General features: G+C 52.5%; 3 protein-coding genes across 17 annotated transcripts in view; 1 reads left to right on the forward strand and 2 right to left on the reverse strand.

Annotated features, from left to right (window-relative positions):
* Positions 1-900: 900 nt before the first annotated feature.
* LOC128796065 (hydroxyacylglutathione hydrolase, mitochondrial) lies at positions 901-9,610 on the reverse strand. Of its 6 annotated transcripts, none has more exons than XM_053957350.1 (10): positions 9,515-9,579; positions 7,786-7,811; positions 6,213-6,394; positions 5,771-5,835; positions 4,893-5,010; positions 3,288-3,396; positions 2,361-2,464; positions 1,846-1,947; positions 1,521-1,600; positions 901-1,168 (listed from the first exon to the last, which is right to left on the reverse strand). In XM_053957350.1, exons 3-10 carry the CDS (start codon positions 6,315-6,317, stop codon positions 1,069-1,071), a joined length of 783 nt encoding a protein of 260 aa, XP_053813325.1. In that variant the 5' UTR covers positions 6,318-6,394; positions 7,786-7,811; positions 9,515-9,579; the 3' UTR covers positions 901-1,068. The 6 variants fall into 6 exon arrangements, with proteins under 6 accessions (XP_053813325.1, XP_053813326.1, XP_053813327.1 ...); XM_053957351.1 differs by lacking the exon at positions 9,515-9,579 and adding an exon at positions 9,214-9,231; XM_053957352.1 differs by lacking the exon at positions 7,786-7,811 and having other exon boundaries at positions 9,515-9,610.
* Positions 9,610-10,981, forward strand: FAHD1 (fumarylacetoacetate hydrolase domain containing 1). Its single transcript, XM_053957354.1, has one exon. It carries the CDS (start codon positions 9,698-9,700, stop codon positions 10,382-10,384), a length of 687 nt encoding a protein of 228 aa, XP_053813329.1. The 5' UTR covers positions 9,610-9,697; the 3' UTR covers positions 10,385-10,981.
* A 1,360-nt stretch (positions 10,982-12,341) lies between these two features.
* The window catches only part of MEIOB (meiosis specific with OB-fold), a 14,717-nt gene continuing 10,583 nt past the window's right edge, over positions 12,342-16,475 (reverse strand). For 9 of the 10 annotated variants that reach the window (XM_053957344.1, XM_053957346.1, XM_053957337.1 and 6 more), the window contains exons 9-15: positions 15,374-15,426; positions 15,197-15,292; positions 14,739-14,840; positions 14,126-14,279; positions 13,609-13,792; positions 13,070-13,156; positions 12,342-12,805 (exon numbers count right to left, since the gene is read on the reverse strand). In XM_053957344.1, the coding sequence (XP_053813319.1) occupies positions 12,692-12,805; positions 13,070-13,156; positions 13,609-13,792; positions 14,126-14,279; positions 14,739-14,840; positions 15,197-15,292; positions 15,374-15,426 (790 nt within the window). In that variant the 3' untranslated portion in view covers positions 12,342-12,691. The remainder of the gene's footprint in view (positions 12,806-13,069; positions 13,157-13,608; positions 13,793-14,125; positions 14,280-14,738; positions 14,841-15,196; positions 15,293-15,373; positions 15,427-16,475) is intronic. The other variant, XM_053957347.1, reaches the window with a different exon arrangement.

The following is a 16,475-nucleotide window of genomic DNA, read 5'->3' on the forward strand; positions in this document are numbered from 1 at the left end:
TCCCCACGTGGTTGACTTCAATCTCTAGTCCAAACCCAAGAAATTAATAAATCTGTGAGTTAACAACCTCTGCTTCCAGCCGTTCTTTATTTCCCCTCTGCCCAGCCCTCAGGGCAGTCACACTCATCAGGACAGTCCCACTCTGGCGTGGCAGCACAGCGTTCCAGGAGACACCACAGCTTTAGGCACCGCTTTTCCCTCTGAACTACGTAAAATTCAGCATTTTAAAGCAAATGGAGACCTGGTGCCACCCCACATCCCTGCTCACCTGGGGACAGGTAACATCTGCTCAGCTGCCTGTCACTCCCAGGCCCCTGGCCTGCTGCAGGGGTGTCACCACAGCTTAGGGGGACAGTCACTCACTCACCAGGTGAGTTCTGAGCCACCAGCCAAACCCCTGGCTGGTTTGTGGGCTGGCACAGGTCACACACAGGGCACAGGTTCATGCAACAGCCTCGGGACTCAAAGGGTGCAAGCACAGCAATGCCAGGGACAAGAGAGCAGCTGGATGGCCCCAGAGCCACTCCCAGAGCCAGAGCAGCCCAGGGAGCTCCCAGGTGACACCCTGAAGCAGCACTGGTGCAGCAGGTCTGTCCCTGGAACTGGTTTTAGTGGGGCCAGGAGGATGCCCAGAATGCTGGAGTAGCAGCATGGAGGAAACACGGAAATCTTCAGCTCCTGTGTCTGGTCTCTGCTTCACAAAGACATCTCAGTCCCACCTTCTGCAAGCACAGCAGAGAAATGACAGCTTCTTCCTAAACCTCCAGGTTTGATCCTGCCCAGCCTCGAGTCTCACACCAACACTTGCACAATGATCTGCAGGTGACACGTGACAGCTTGAGAGACAGCAAGAGGAGGATAAATATTCTTCATCATAATATAAATATGCTGTAGAACATCTCAACAAGGGCAAAGTGCTTTTTTTTTTTCATTAATTAAAACAAAAAAAAAAACCTAAATAAAACTTGTCTCAACCACGACAGAAGATTTGACTCCTAAAACATCTGAATGGTCTAAGTGACACTTGAAGTGACATTAAAGTGATGATTAAAGTGATGCAGGCAGGGCTCAGTCCTTGGGCACTCTGAAGTTGTCCTTCTCTTTCCTGATGGCCCCCATGGCCCGCACAGGGTCGCTCTCCCCGGCGTGGTCCTGGACTGACTTCTCCCTGCCAGGAGGGAAGAGCAGGGTCAGGATGGAATCCCAGCTGTGGAGGCACCAGGGTCAGGGCTCAAGGCTGCACTTCAGCATCAGAGACTGGGCTTTGGCACAGCTCTCAGGCCTGGCTTGAAGGCTCAGGAGGAAATGGCACTTTTGTGCCCCAGCAGCCTGGGTGAAGGAACAGCACACAACAAAGCCTGCTCTGTCTCCCGAGTCAGGGAACGACGCTCAGCACAACCCCCAAATCCAGGATCCTTCTGCCAGGACAGCCAGTGAGAGCCTTGGAGGCATCCAGGACTGTGGGAGGCACTGGGACAGCCCCTCCTGCCCACAGCCCCCCAGCAGCAGGGGCTCCCTACCTCACTCTCATGAAGGGGTTGTAGGTGAACTCCTCGGCGATGGTGGAGGGGATGGTGGGCTCCCCACTGTCGTACTGGGCCTGCAAGGAGGGACACAGAGCTGCTCCAGCAGCAGTGCTGGGCAACAGGAGTGTCCTGCACAGAACACGGCAGGGAACTCCTCCCCCAGACAGCAAACTGTGGGCACAGCCAAACCCCGCTCCCCTGCAACGCAGCACCCTGCAGCCCCTGGCTCTTCACTCCCTCTGCTCCTCCCCAGCGTGGTCTCCCCTCTCCTCCACCTCCTCAGCAGGGCTCTGTGTGCAGGGGAAGGAAAGCAGCTCACCTTGGCCCAGGCCAGCTTCTCCTGGATGCTGGGGTTACCGGGCTCCACGTGCCGAGCAAACTTGAGGTTGTTGATGGTGTACTCGTGGCCACAGTAAACCCTCTGGGAAGAGGAAGGGACAGTGACACTGGGGACTCCAAAGGCACCAAGGGGGAGTGCCAGGTGCCACCAGCACAGCAGGAACAACACACCCAACCCAAGACCCCACGCTGGAGACAGGCACAAGTGCCAGGACTCAGCAGGCAGGACAAGCTGCCAGTTGAACAGATGAGAGAGCCCCATGTCCCAGCTCAGCAGCCTTTAATAACCAGCCCCTGCTCTTTCCCCCACAAAGCACAAACACATTTGGGGCAGGCAAATCCTTTCCAGAGCACTGCAGCTATCCAGAATTCCTGTAGGCATTCACTCCTTGCACACACCAGAGAGCCTCTCTGAGCAGCAGCACTCCCAGGGTGTTTCTCCACACTGTGTGCTGGTTTGGGCTGGCTCACTCACACAAAAGGAGAGGTTTGTACCGTTCTGGGGTCCAGGCTGCCCAAAATCTCAATCAGTGCCTTGTACATCTCGTCCGGGGTGCCCTCGAAGAACTTCCCACAGCCAGCCACGAACAGGGTGTCACCTGCAGGGGTGACATGCCATCAGGCCCACAGCAGCCTGCCCACAGCCAGCCTGAGGGCTCAGCCCTGCCACTGCTGCCCCAGCACAGACGCAGGAGCACGGGGACAGCCAGGCTGTGCCACGTCAACCCTGGTGGCAAACGTGGCTGCTGAGGCAGGAAATCTCCCCAGGCACCTCCTGCCAGCACCTCCAACCTCAGGGCAGCCCCTGTCCCCTGCTGTCCCTCCTACAGGGGACAAGGAACACTTGTTCTTTGCTGTGAAAATGAACAAAGATGAGTCGCCTCTATTTTCTCCCCAGTGCTCCCTAAAAATCTTGTTTGAGCCTCCTTCTCTTCCATGCAGGAGCTTCTGTGAGCTCTGGGATGAAGCACAGCCCCAGGGAAGGGGAATCCTTCTCCCCAAACCAGGATCCAGGCCCTGGCCACCAGCAGTGGAGCACCAGCCCCCTCTGACTCCTCTATTCTCTCCTCTCTCTGCTGTCAGATGCGAGCACAGATACATGGAAAAGCAACAGGGTCTGGGATCAGCCAGTTTGGCCTGAGACACGAAACCAACAGCTCTTTTATCCAGGAAAAAAAAAAGGCTGGATGTAGGACTCATCCAGGGCTCGCTCTTGATGTTGCCTGCAGGGTGGGCAGCCCTGGCTGACAAATCCAGAGGGGCTTCCCCAGCTCCACCTACAACTCCTGCTTGGAAAGGGGAGCAAGACGTGGATGTTAAGCAGCTGCCCTGGCAGGAAGGGAGGGAAGCACATCCAGAGCCAGAGGCACCCAGGCAGAGGGGGAGCTTCTATTTTTGCAAGGGGACCTCCCAACTCCTCACCTGTAAAAACTGCAGGTGGCTCGGAGCTATTTGGCTTAGTCACATAATAACAGATGTGTCCCGAGGTGTGACACGGCGTACTGAGGCATTTCACACTTAGAGATCCCACCTGGGAAGAAGGCAGAACACTACAGCTGAAGCTGCAATTGCATGGTTAGGAAAGAACTGCTACTCTTAGTGCTCTAAGGGTCCTAAATCTGCCCCAGTCTGGCCAGGAAGCACCAGCACTGCTCCTGGGAGAGCCCAGGGAGGCAGGGCTGGGGCACGGAGCTGCTTCCTCCAAGCAGGTGTCCTGACAAAGGGAACTGCCAGATCCTTTCATTTCCATGCACAGGGACTCCAAGCCTGGTTGGCAGCAAGAGCCAACAGAGAATCCTAAACAAAGCTGATGGAGCGTGAAAAAAGCTCCAAAGAGAAACGGAGCTGAAGGGGAGAAGGGGATGGCACTGAGGAAAAGGCAAGGATTAATCACAGCCTCATCTGCCCACCCTCCTGTGCTGCTGCCCCTCCCGGGGTGCACCCGGGGCCAGCAGTGCCCTTCACGCCTGCCTGCACCTCTCCCAGCAGTGCTGGCACCTGCCAGCTCTCCTGCAAGCAGCCAGGGACAGCCACGCAGGCAGCTGGCACTGCCCTCCTCACCCACACGCCAGCTGCCATCCCACAGGAACGCCTGGATCTGTTCAGTGCTCCAGGCAGAGCACAATCCCTGCCCTGTCACATTGTCACTGTCCTGTCACACAGCCCCTGTCACACAATCCCTGCCCTGTCACATTGTCACTGTCCTGTCACACAGCCCCTGTCACACAATCCCTGCCCTGTCACATTGTCACTGTCCTGTCACACAGCCCCTGTCACACTGTCCCTGTCACACTGCCCATCACACTGTCCCTACCCTGTCACACAGCCCCTGTCACACAATCCCTGCCCTGTCACATTGTCACTGTCCTGTCACACAGCCCCTGTCACACAGCCCCTGCCCTGTCACACAGCCCCTGTCACACTGTCCCTGTCACAGTCCCTGCCCTGTCACACCATCCCTGCCCTGTCACACTGTCCCTGTCACACTGTCCCTGTCCCTGCCCTGTCACACTGTCCCTGTCACACCATCCCTGCCCTGTCACACTGTCCCTGTCACAGTCCCTGCCCTATCACACAGCCCCTGTCACACTGTCCCTGTCACACTGTCCCTGTCACAGTCCCTGCCCTATCACACAGCCCCTGTCACACTGTCCCTGTCACACTGTCCCTGTCACAGTCCCTGCCCTGTCACACTGTCCCTGTCACAGTCCCTGCCCTGTCACACCATCCCTGCCCTGTCACACAGCCCCTGTCACACTGTCCCTGTCACAGTCCCTGCCCTATCACACTGCCCCTGCCCTGTCCCACACCTGCTCTGCCCCCAGCTGCACAGGGACACCCAGCATGTCCCACGTCCCTCGGTGCTGTCCTCACACGAGGCAGAGGGGTGGCAGTCACCAGGAAAAGGGGGAAAACTGCACCCACCACACGCCAGGGGTGTTCAGAGGGACCAGAGCTGCCCAGCTCAGGGGGGAACAGGCTGTGCCACAAGGAGGGGTGCCAGGTCCCTGCAGTCCCCCCCTTTACCTTGAGAGCTGTCAGGTGGGACACTCTCTGGGTCAGGGCCCCCACCCTGCTGTCCCCCCCGTACACGCGCAGCCCCGGCTCCATCTTCACCAGCTTCTCGTTGCCTCCAGCGTGGTCCCTGGAAGGGGAAAAAGGGATTTGGGGAGGGATGAACACAGATTTATTGGTCAGTGGTCAGCTCCAGGTGATCGTTCCTGACCCAGCCCTCTCCCAGGATCTATCACTCCTCACAGCCAAGGACAGGCCACGACAGCAGGAGTGGAGATGGCTTCTCCAGTAATTAGGGCAGTCAGAGGGGGAATCAATCCCCGACAAATCCATCCTCAGCTGGGAAACAGCAGCCTTAGGGGCTCCCAGTCACCTCTCCAGTAACTGGGGCAGGGAGGGAATGGGGTGAGTGGAAAATGTGCAACCCAGCATCCCACAGAACACCAGGGAGCAAGCACACAGACACCCCAGAGCCCAGCTGTGCTGCTGGTTTGTCCAGCTCAGGGCTGGCTGTTCCACTCTCCAGCCACAGAGGTGGCTCCACTCTGACCCACAGGCAGGTTACTACAGCAAAATGTTCATTTTACACGCCTGGCAGAGCTGATCTGCACCTGTGTGATCCTCCCACCAAGCTGACTGCAGGAGGCCTCAGGTCCTGGCACCTCAGCACCAACGTGCTCCCTCCCACACCCAGTCCCTGCACTGGCTCCCTGGAAAAATCAGGATTTTAAAGGTGAAAGGCACTGACACACAGCTCTGCACAAGGCCTCTGGTCAGAGCAAGGCCAAAGGAATGAGCTCTGATCCTTCTGCTGCTCAGGGATCACCTGGATCCAGGAGAGCAGCAGCTCCTGGCTCTGTGTGAGTGAGGGACCAGGACAGGGTGGTTACCAGTGGTGGTGGGTGGTCAGGACAGTGGTCAGCTTCACGCCGTGCTTTTTGACTGCATCCAAAACCTGCAGGAGGGACACGGGAGGAGAGTTAGACCACGGGACGAGCTGGCAGCACCCCTGGTGGCACTTGGACACGAGGAGTGAGAGCCACAGCAGCTCTGCAGGCAGCTCATCCCACCCAGGCTGGAGGTGGAGGGCAACACAAGAGCTCTGACCCATTTCCCTTTTCTGCCCTACATCAAATTAAGGCCAAAATCCCAAACCAGGTCAGTAATTCCTGGGGGGAGTGAGGGACACAGCAGAATCACAGGGTGAGCCCTGGCTGTCCCTGTGCACAGCCAGCCCCTCCCAGCCTTTCCCCCACCCCTGAGGCAGCGTGGGGCTCGTTCCCTCCTGGAAGGACACCCTGGAAGGCCACCCCAGAGCCAGGGGAGCGTTACCTTCTGGGGCTGCACAGGGTCCACGATGGCAGCCTCCCTGGTGTCCTGGTCGATGAGGAGGTACATGTAGTTGTCAGTGAGGGCTGGCAGGATTTCCACCTTCATGTCGGCCTGGCTCACTGTCTTGGGCTCCCTCAGCTCGTGCTCGCTGTGCAGGAATTTAGCTCGCAGCTGTGCTGGACCTGGGCACCCAAAAACAGCCAAAGCTCAGCCCTGGGAGGGGGACAGGTGGGACAGGGCATGGCAGGTGCCCCAGCTCACAGCACAGCCCGACTGCCTCCTTCAGACACGAGGAGTGAGGCCACCACGGGACAAAACCTGGTGCCCTCGAGGCTCTGGGTGCTCCACAGCTGCCCTGAGAAGGACAGGACACTTTGCTTTCCATGCAGGGACAACTCTGCACTCGGATCAGAGAGGAGATTTCAAGGGGCAGGAAAACAGAATGGAGCTGGCCAAAGGTCAGGCCGGGACAGTGACTTTGCAAAAAAAGGCACAAAAGGCATGTTAGAGCCAAAAAACAAAAAGGAAGAAGGAAGGCGGGCAAAAAAAAAAAAAAAAATAAAGGAGAAATACAGAAATACACACACTGCTCCAACAGAAATATCTGGTTTGTATTTCTGGGGGAAATGTCATCCTGCACTGCTCATGGAGTAAAAACAGGCTCTCCAAGGGAGGAAGGCTCCCTCACCTGGCCAGGTAACACAGGGCTCTTGCTCATGCCTGCCCTGATGCAACACCAGAGCTTCCATGTTTGCTTTGGGTTCAATGTTTAATCAGACCCAAGCAGCAAATTCCAGATGCAAATAACCTGGGCTCCACTGCTCGGTGCACAGGCTCTTAAAGAAAGAACCAACCCTGAGAGGTGCTACCACACAAACTGAAGGAAGGGAAGCAAAGACAACGAGGCCTGGCATCCCTGCAGTTCAGAGCTGAGCTCAAACACTTGCAGGGAAAGAGGTGCCAGTCCCTGCAGGTCAGGAACTGCTGTCTGGGCACCCACGAGGTGTTTGCACAACCCAGAGGTGCCTGTGCTGGCTCAGACCCATTTTATTCTGCACCACTGACTCTCCCAAAGGCTCCTGACTTTCCTGCTTGGCCACCTCCCTCCGTGCCACAGGGAGGGGTCCCCGTGCTGGTGCTCACCCCGTGCCACTGTCCCCAGCCTGCCCACCCCTGATAAGAGCAGCTCTGCAGGAGCCCCACAGTCCTGCAGATCTGCTGCTGCTGCCAGCCCAGCCCGGGCACAGGGAGCTGTCAGGGCCCTCTGGCACAATCACCCTGCCCAGAGCTTCTTCCCCTTCCACCTCCACCATCCCTCCTCATGAGGGAAGGGGAAGCAATGAAATCAAACGTAGTGCTCAAAAAAAAAAACAAAAAACCAAACCCCAAAAAAAAAAAAAAAAAACCCCAACAACAAAAAAAAAACAAAAAAAAACAAACAAACAAACAAACCCCCCCCCAAAAAAAAAAAACCAAAACAAAAAAACAAACAAACAAAAAAAAAAAACCAAAAACAAAGCACAATGCAACAGGCATGCACTGGGGATTTACAGTATTGGGAGAAGCATCCTACCTGCAGTGCTTCACTGGAGAAGACTCCTTTCAAAAAAAGAACATAAAAAAAGCCCTTACTATTCTTTGATGGGGAATAAAAATGCCCAAAAAACAACTGCTCGCCAACAGGGAGAACTTTTGGATGCTGTCAGTTATCTATACTGGGTGCTTGTTTGCAGGCCAGACACCAATTAGGAAAAAATACAACCAAACAAAAGGAAACAATCCAACCTTAACTTCAACTCAAAGGAAATATTCACATACTTCAGACGCTTCTTCCCTATGAACCGTCTCTAACCTTGGCCCCGATCCCACAGTCTCTCTGCGTGTGTAATTTGCAATTCTTACCAAACAAACAAACAAGCTGCACCACATAAGGAAATGCTTCCAAACACATAGTTTCAACAAAGGAATGAGAAAACATCCACCAAGAACGAAACTGATGTGCTGTGAGTTGCCATCTGCAGCTCAGGAGCGGAGCAGGGAGCTCCTCACGCACTGCTCGGACCTGTCCAGCCCAGGGGAGCTCCCTGGCGACGCTCAGATCGTGTCACCTACACAGCTCTGCCCCAGAAGTCATTAATGCCCAGTGATTCTCGCTCAGCTTTGTCCCCCGTCCCTCCTGACTGCACGCCTGGAGCAGCCACCAGCAGGCTCTGAATCACCCACCGGGGCTTGTGGAGTGGTTCGTGAGCACAGCTGGAGTGGCCGAGGGGAAAGGCTAAAATTGAATTCCACCCGGGCCTGTGGAATGGCTCATGAGCACAGCTGGAATGGCCGAGGGGAAAGGCTAAAATTGAATTCCACCCGGGCCTGTGGAACGGTTCATGGGCACAGCTGGAATGGCCGAGGGGAAAGGCTCTGCAGCTGGAAGTGTTAATGTCAGCTGGGCACTGACAGCAGGCAGGCTCCCTCAGAACCCGGCGGATTCGTGCACTTCCTCCAGAGCGTTTGGGGTTAGTCTCCTTATTACATAAAAGAGTGGAAAATTCCTGTCTCAAGCAGGGCTGTCACTGCACGCCCCACAAGAACCACGTTCACTCTTCACTCTCTGCAGGGGTTTTTGGGATTCCCAGCGAGTTTGTGGCTCCAAGAAATGGTTCCGACCCCAGGGCAGCTCCAGTCCCGGCAGGGTGGAAGGTGCAGCGGCCACCCTGCGGTGCCGGGAGCTGCCAGCGGCTCGGTGTGACACTGCCACACTGCAGCGGCACAGCGCCGGCTCTGGCACAGCACCCCGGCGATTCTCGCCCATCACAGCCACGTCTCAACCCCCCAGTGATGCAAAACCACCTGGGGAGACTTCCCAGAGAGCCCAGGACAGGCTTTGAGGATTTAGGCCCGAAATGCAAACGCAACGCTCGGACAGTCCGGGGCTGGTTCCATCACCGGTACAAGCTGCCACCCGCCGAACCCAGCCCGGCCCCCGTCCTCCTCCCCGAGCACTGACCGGCGCTCCGGGGCTCCGCGGGGCCTCCGCGATGGGCTCGGCACGGCACGGCCCCGCCTGCAGCCAAGCAGGGCTCAGGTCCCGGCCGGGCCGGGCCGTGAGTCAGCCCAAAGGCCGGGCACGCCCGGAGCCGCGAGGCACGGCCCGAGAGCCCCGCACGGCCCCGCACGGCCCTACCGGGGCGCACCCGCCGCACGTACCGGCTCGGAGAACGGCCCCGAGGACGGCCCCGGCTGCCAGGGCGGTGCCGAGCCCCCGCCAGCCCCCGCGGAGCATCGTGCACCCCGCCCGGCCCGGTTACCTTGGCTGTCCGCCCCAGGAGGCGGCGGCAGCGCCGGCACGGCCCGGCCCGGCCCGGCCCGGCGTGCGCGGGGGCGGCGCTGCGCCCGCCCGGCCCCGGCCCTCGGCCCGCCCGCGGAGGAGGAGCGGGGAGAAGCGGCAGCAGCGCCGTGCGGGGCCCGGCAAGGACGCGGCAAGGGCGGCCATGGCCACCTCCAAACCGCTGTCCCGCTTCTGGGAGTGGGGCAGGAACATCGTGTGCGTGGGGCGCAACTACGCGGAGCACGCCAAGGAGATGGGCAGCGCCCTGCCCGCCGAGCCGCTCTTCTTCCTCAAGCCCTCCTCGGCCTACGTGCGGGAGGGGTCCCCGATCCTGCGGCCCTACTACTGCCGGAACCTGCACCACGAGGTGGAGCTGGGGGTGGTCATCGGCCGGAGGGCGCGGGCCGTGCCGCAGGACGCGGCCATGGAGCACGTGGCGGGCTACGCCCTGTGCCTGGACATGACGGCCCGCGACACGCAGGAGGAGTGCAAAAAGAAAGGGCTGCCCTGGACCTTGGCCAAAGGGTTCGGCTCGTCCTGCCCCGTCAGTGACTTCGTGCCCAAGGAGAAGATCCCAGACCCGCACAAGCTGCAGATCTGGCTGAAGGTGAACGGGAAGCTGAGGCAGGAGGGGGACACCTCCTCCATGATCTTCTCCATCCCTTACCTGATCAGCTACATCAGCCACATATTCACCTTGGAAGAAGGGGACTTGATTCTCACGGGGTCTCCCAAAGGAGTCGGGGCCGTGGAGGCCAACGATGAGATCGAGGCGGGGATCAGGGACGTGGTGTCCGTCAGGTTCAAGGTGGCACAGGGCACGGAACCCGGGAGCACAAGAGGTGTGTGACTGCCACAGCCCCATCTCCATGGAGGCTTCAGCACACCTGCAGTGCAGCCCAGCCTGGAGCAGGTGGAGCCCAGAAGCTCCAGAATCTAAAATTTAATTCCAAAACCATACCTGGGAACTGGCAGCGGAGACATTGGAGAGGGGAATGGGCCAGGCTGTCCTTCTGTGTGTGCTTCTCTTCTGCTGATGCTGTGGGTTTTGCCAGTGTATTGCCTTAAAATAAAAATTACTGATCAAAACAATTCAAAAGATGATATAGGAGCTAGGGCTCAGCCATGCTGTGGAAAATCAAAGGTTTATGTGTAGATGTGCAACCCTAAATCAAGAGTTGCAGCTTCACAAAGAGTTTCCTCTACAAGAGAAAGATGTTTGATTTTTTGGATTAGTTTTGTGATTTCTCCCTGCTGTTTTCAAACATACAAATTAAAGGAGGATGCCTTTTCCTCCCACTCCAGGGGGCGAAGGCAGCAGGAAGTGTGCCAGATGTTTGGCAGATTGTTTTTTCCTAAACTGAGCTTTAAATGTGTCCTAAAAGTAAAATAATGCAAAAAGATCAAGAATAAAGAACCATATGGGTAAAGATCACCACCAAACTTTTCTTCTGACTGATTTCTATGTATTTTTAGTAAAACCCTAACTGCAGCAGTTGCTGTTACCCAGGGCAGTGCAGCAGTTGGAGTTGTAAGTATTTCCAGCTGCTGAAAGCCACACTGGGTAACTTTCCCCAGTTCCCAACTCCAGCTGATGCAGCACTCCCCACCGGTTTGCATGACAGCAATTCAACAGAGCGAGTTGTAAAATATAATTTAAAAAATCCTCCCCATGCAAACATCAAAACATAGATTTTCAAAGGTTGCACAGAACTGGCTCATTTCTAACAAAAACAGATGGATTTTTATTTAACATAAATGCAAAGCACCAAAGCTAAACGCTTCCATGTATCAGAGCCAGAGCTTAATAACTGCTAGGAAAAGCTTTGTTTTTAAAAGTGGGGAGTTTTACAGAGAAAATTCCTGCTTCCCAAAGAGAAGCAGCTCTGTGAGAGCAGCACAGTCCAGAGTGCTGCACACCACACTGGGAGAAGAAATTGAAGAATTTCTTTAGAATTTCTTCAGAATTAAAATAGACATTAGGGTGAACAGCTCTGGAAGAGGAAGGATGGAATTAATGTCTGTACTGTTTGCATCTCCTCCTGCCTGTCAAACATTCCCATCTCTGGCAACAGCAGCAGGGCATCATTTGCAGTTTGGTCTCCAGCCCTGGCTATTGACAGAGTTGGGATGAAGTTATTGGAAACATTCCCTGCAGAATGGGAATTGCTGTGGCTGGGAAATGTTGAACCATTTATTGCTACAAGAGGGATGCTGTGACCCAACGCTGGCAGCATTTTTGGGGTCTTTATTGCCACCCATGAGTCAGGGATGCAATCTGGGATTGCTTGTCAGGATTTCCTGTTTCTGTGGGGGTTTTCTCTGTGCCCACAGGGGAGCTTTAAGGGGTAGGGAGGGCACCAGGGGGATCAGAGATCCCTGGGGTGTCCTGGCCTAAAACCCTTTGCCAGAGCAGGGCTGGGGGATCTCCCTCTGTTGGAAACAGGCTGAGTCCCAATGTGCTCAGGAGTGAGGATGTGACAAATACACCAACAGGAGGGGTAGCTATGGACATATATAAATATAAATATAAAAATAAATAAATAAATAAATAAATAAAAATGGACATTTAATATCTTAAAAACAGGGGGAAAATACATTAAGGAAGCCACAATATACATACCTTTAAATCCAGCTTTGGTGAAAGGAGTCCTGCTTGCAGCCTCAGCTTGATTTTTGCTTGTCAGAGGTCACTGCTAATTGATTACTCTGCTCTAATTAGACTTAGTCTGCCCAAAAAGAATCAGCCCTGCTCTTGCCCACAGCTCCACGTTTGGCCTCAGCAAGGTGCACCACAAACCCAGGCAGTGTTTTAAGGGGGGGGTCTTTATTTCTTTAACACAAAACAGCAAAGCAGTTAAAACCACAGAAGTTCAACAGATCTCTTTTAACCCATTTGTTATTTCTGATTTTTTCAAAGATCTCAGCTGAGTGAGGAAATCTTCCAGCCCCCTTGAAAGGGGTTGAATTAACATTTAAGCTGAGGCCCAAGTACACTTTTTAAAGTACAATCACCCAAAAATATGAACTCAGAAGCCCACTTAGAGGTATTGTAACGTGCACTCCTCCTTTACCATCAGAACAGACTTGGCAAAACCCAACCACAGCAGAATTCCATCTCTAACAACAGAGTGAAGAAAGCCTTTCCTAGCATTTATTAATAATTCCAGTCTCTTCCCAACAAGCTCTGACTCGCCTCTATGGGATCTGCCAGTTTGCAGGAAAGAAGATTCACTTTTAATCCAGTTCTCCAATTGGGTGATGATGTAACCTGGAAAAATAATTAAGGACCTTTGTTATCACAGCACCTTGACAGAGATTATTTTCAGCTGTTACACAGCATGTTTGACAGATTTATTTGCATTGTTTCCTGTGTGAGTACACATTTATGCCATATGCCTGTTACTGCTGAAGTCAAACACTTTCATTTTGTCCTGGAAATAGGGAGATGGGAGAGTAAGGGGAGTTTTGCCCAAAAGGACAGGTTTAAAAGTGAAAAACAGCTACTGTTTTGAATGAAACATTAAATACTGACTTTGAAGTAAATCTTGCTTCGTTCCAAGAGGAGTTGCCATTTCAGTGCAGTCTTCTGGTCTTCTTCCAGCATGAGGAATTCATGGACCTGACACCACAGAACACTTCAAGTAGTTAAAACTTCTCCACAACAGAATGATGATGATGAAAAGAACATCTTATATATATTTTTTATACATTTCTAAGCTGTATTTCTCTATTTTAGTGTAGTGCTTGGTATGAGATGTGTACCAAGACAGTCCCATTAACCAGATACACTGCAGGGTGTTTGAAAATCAGAGTTAGGGATTTCCAGCCACGTTCTCAGAAAAGCAGTGTTCTGAACTGAGTTCACTCTTACCCTGAACACAATTCCTGTTGGCATTCCTGCTGACTTCCAGCTTTAGCCTTATCAAACAGCTCTGTGTGTGCATCCATCCATCCATGCATGCCATTTTTGTAACTCTCTCACACACACACACAGAGAACATTTACCAATATTTGTAATTCCCATCAGGCTCCACAGCTGAGCTCAGTAGGAACAGCCCAAGGCCCCCTTACTGTGCAGCCCAGGGTTTCCTCAGCGACACAGTCAGACAGGTAGCAGGAGTGCAGGGTGCCTGTGTGGTCTGTCACATCCACCAGGATGTCAAAGCTGGCAAAGGTGGACCTGGCCTCTGGAGGGACGTCACTGCAGAAGGTGCAGGTGTTTGACACTTCATTCACGATGAACCGGCAGATTGAGCTGCAACACAAGGAGAGAATTCATGCAGATATGCAGTTTATTCTTCCTGAAACACTTTTCTAGACTGAGATGTCCCAAGAGACTTTGTCTTTAAAAAAAATTTTCATCTCCTAAACTCTTGAGTCTGTCTGAGACAAAGTGACCTTTTTATTTTTCACTCTAGGACCACAAAGAGCCCTCAACAAAACCCCACAGCAGAAACCCACATGGCATCCTCCAGAGGAGTTTTATTTCTTCTCTGGGACAGGACTAAAATATTGCTCCATCTCATTTGGGCCGGGGGAAGAGGGACAAGCAGTTTTTAGCACACATTCCAAGCTGGCAGTTGCTCACCATCTGTTGCGCAGGACTCTGGACACGTTCTCGTCGATGTCCAGGGTGGAAATGTAGCCATAAATAATTCCATGGAGAGGCTCCAGCTTCCCATCACTCTGGAGAGCTTTTTCTTTCAGCTGTTCCACTGTGTAGACATCCACTACAGCCTCCACTACAAGTTTACAAGACAAGTTAAGTGTGTCCGAGCCAGAAATTATTCTAAGAGCAATGGCAAAAGTGGATCTTAAGGCAATAAAAAGGAGATTTAAAGCAGCAGCAAAGCCCCCCTCCAAAAAAAAAAAAAAAAAAGGTAAAAGAAAAGGGACTCAGATCTGGAATATATCTATTATTTAATCTTTTTAACCTCCAAAAGGAGTTTTTGACAAAAGCTTTCCCCATCACTTCTCCAAACTGGCTCCAGACAGAAAGAACACAGCAGACAGGCTGCAGCTGGCACAGTCAGCTGAAGATACATAAAGATAAAATAAAGGACAGCCCCAAGAAACCACCCAAACTCTACCCACTCAGCCAGGCTGGACCTGAGTTTCGTTTCTGTGAACACACAGAGCAGGAATTCTTTCAGCTGCACTGTGACATGACACTGTGCAGGTAAATGAAATCCAGTGCTTACAGTTAATGCTTTCATTTGGCAGCTCCTTCACTGGGCTGGGCAGAGCTCCTGCCTGAGCACTCTCTTTGATGAAGCTGAAGAGAACATTTGCTTCTGCTGTTTCTGAAGGTGCATTTTTAAAAGTTAGCAGTATATACTGCATGTAAAAATCACAGCATTTTTATATTTCACAAGTTTTTATTCTGGTAGCACAAGCACGTTGTAATTAGCCAAGATTTGCTTTTCTATTTTTTATTTTAACTGTTAGTCCTGTATGGAATAAACATATGAAGATTGCAAATAAAATACAAAATAAAATACAAAATAAAATGCCAAAGGCACTGGTCATCACATAGCAGACAAAGAGCAGGGAGCTTTGTGAGAAGCAGGCAGAAGAAATCACAGTTCCAATAGATTGATTAATGCATTCTAGCCTAGAATAATTACTAAAAGCAAAGAAATACTTGAGCAGCTCTTACCTGGGTTGGTTGTAATGATGGTTTTGGATATCACAGTTGCAGTCATGCAGTTCCTAAATTTGTCAAAATTGATTCTCACATCTGATGCAAATATAACTGTGCAGAAAAACACCCCCATGTTACTGGAGAATAAATGCCACAAGAACTTCAATAAAACCATGAAGCAGACTGTTTTACCTGTTTCTTGGGGAATCCAACTCTGTGCCAGCTGGATGGATTCATTATCCCAGCTAAATGAAACAAAAGTGGATGCATCAAAACATTTTTGAAGCAGCACTCAAAGTGTTTAGTACTAAACTACTAAATAATGTAGTTGTAAATAAAACTGGCCAAAGGGGACACAACTCCTTTGTGACACACGTGGCACTGAAATTCCATGTGCCTGCTTTATTCCAAACAGGATAAAATAAAGATGGGTTTAAATGCAGAATATACCTGGGGAAATGCTGTATTTCAGCTTTTATCCAAGTCATTTCTAGCTAAAGCAAATGTCAGTTAAAGGAGCTGTTTGTGCTGGGCCAGGCTGATTGCTCAGATCCCCAGGCCAGATGTTCAGCCACTTCCAACACTGGGATCTTTGTGGCTGGGGATGATGAGACTGGAGTGAGGTCAGAAACATCCCTCAAAAATGGTAATTTCATAGTCTCTTGATAAAATCTCATTCAGCTCCTCTTAAATTTGGCTGGTAAGAGCACAGCCAAAGCACAGATTTGTTCTGGTGGGTTTTCTCCTTAATCCTTGGAAAAAGATTTAAGATATTTCCTTTTCATCTGATATTGCCCAGCCACCTCTTCACTGCTGGGCTCTGAAATCCCCTGACAGTGCCCAAGTCCCAGCACTGAGGCAGCTGATGGAGGAGCTGCTCCAAATGAACCCTGGGCTGGAAGGGTTCACCCCAGAGATGCTTCTTTTGGCTTTGTGGGCATGAATTGTGTTAAACATCCCATGATAAACATCCCTGGTGCTACCACAGTTCCCAGCCCACAGTGCAGGGCTGGCTGCCTACTTCCCCTGAGGGAACAAAGGTCACTGAAGTCACTTTTTAACCACCAAACAGCAACCCCAGGGCAAGGGAATACCCATACCCCACGTGCCCCTGCACTTGGAAAAGCCACAGGTTTATGGAACAAACTCTGGGCAAAATGCAAAGGTTCCTCTGTGAACAAGGCACTGTTTAGAGCAGGGATGGGCTGGGTGGAAGTTGTGTTTGTAAACAGGACAGAGTTTGAAAATACAGCCAAGGTCGTATCAAAATGTTCCTGCATTATTTTAAATATTT

This window comes from Vidua chalybeata, chromosome 16 (assembly GCF_026979565.1).
Source record: "Vidua chalybeata isolate OUT-0048 chromosome 16, bVidCha1 merged haplotype, whole genome shotgun sequence".
NCBI lineage: Eukaryota > Metazoa > Chordata > Aves > Passeriformes > Viduidae > Vidua > Vidua chalybeata.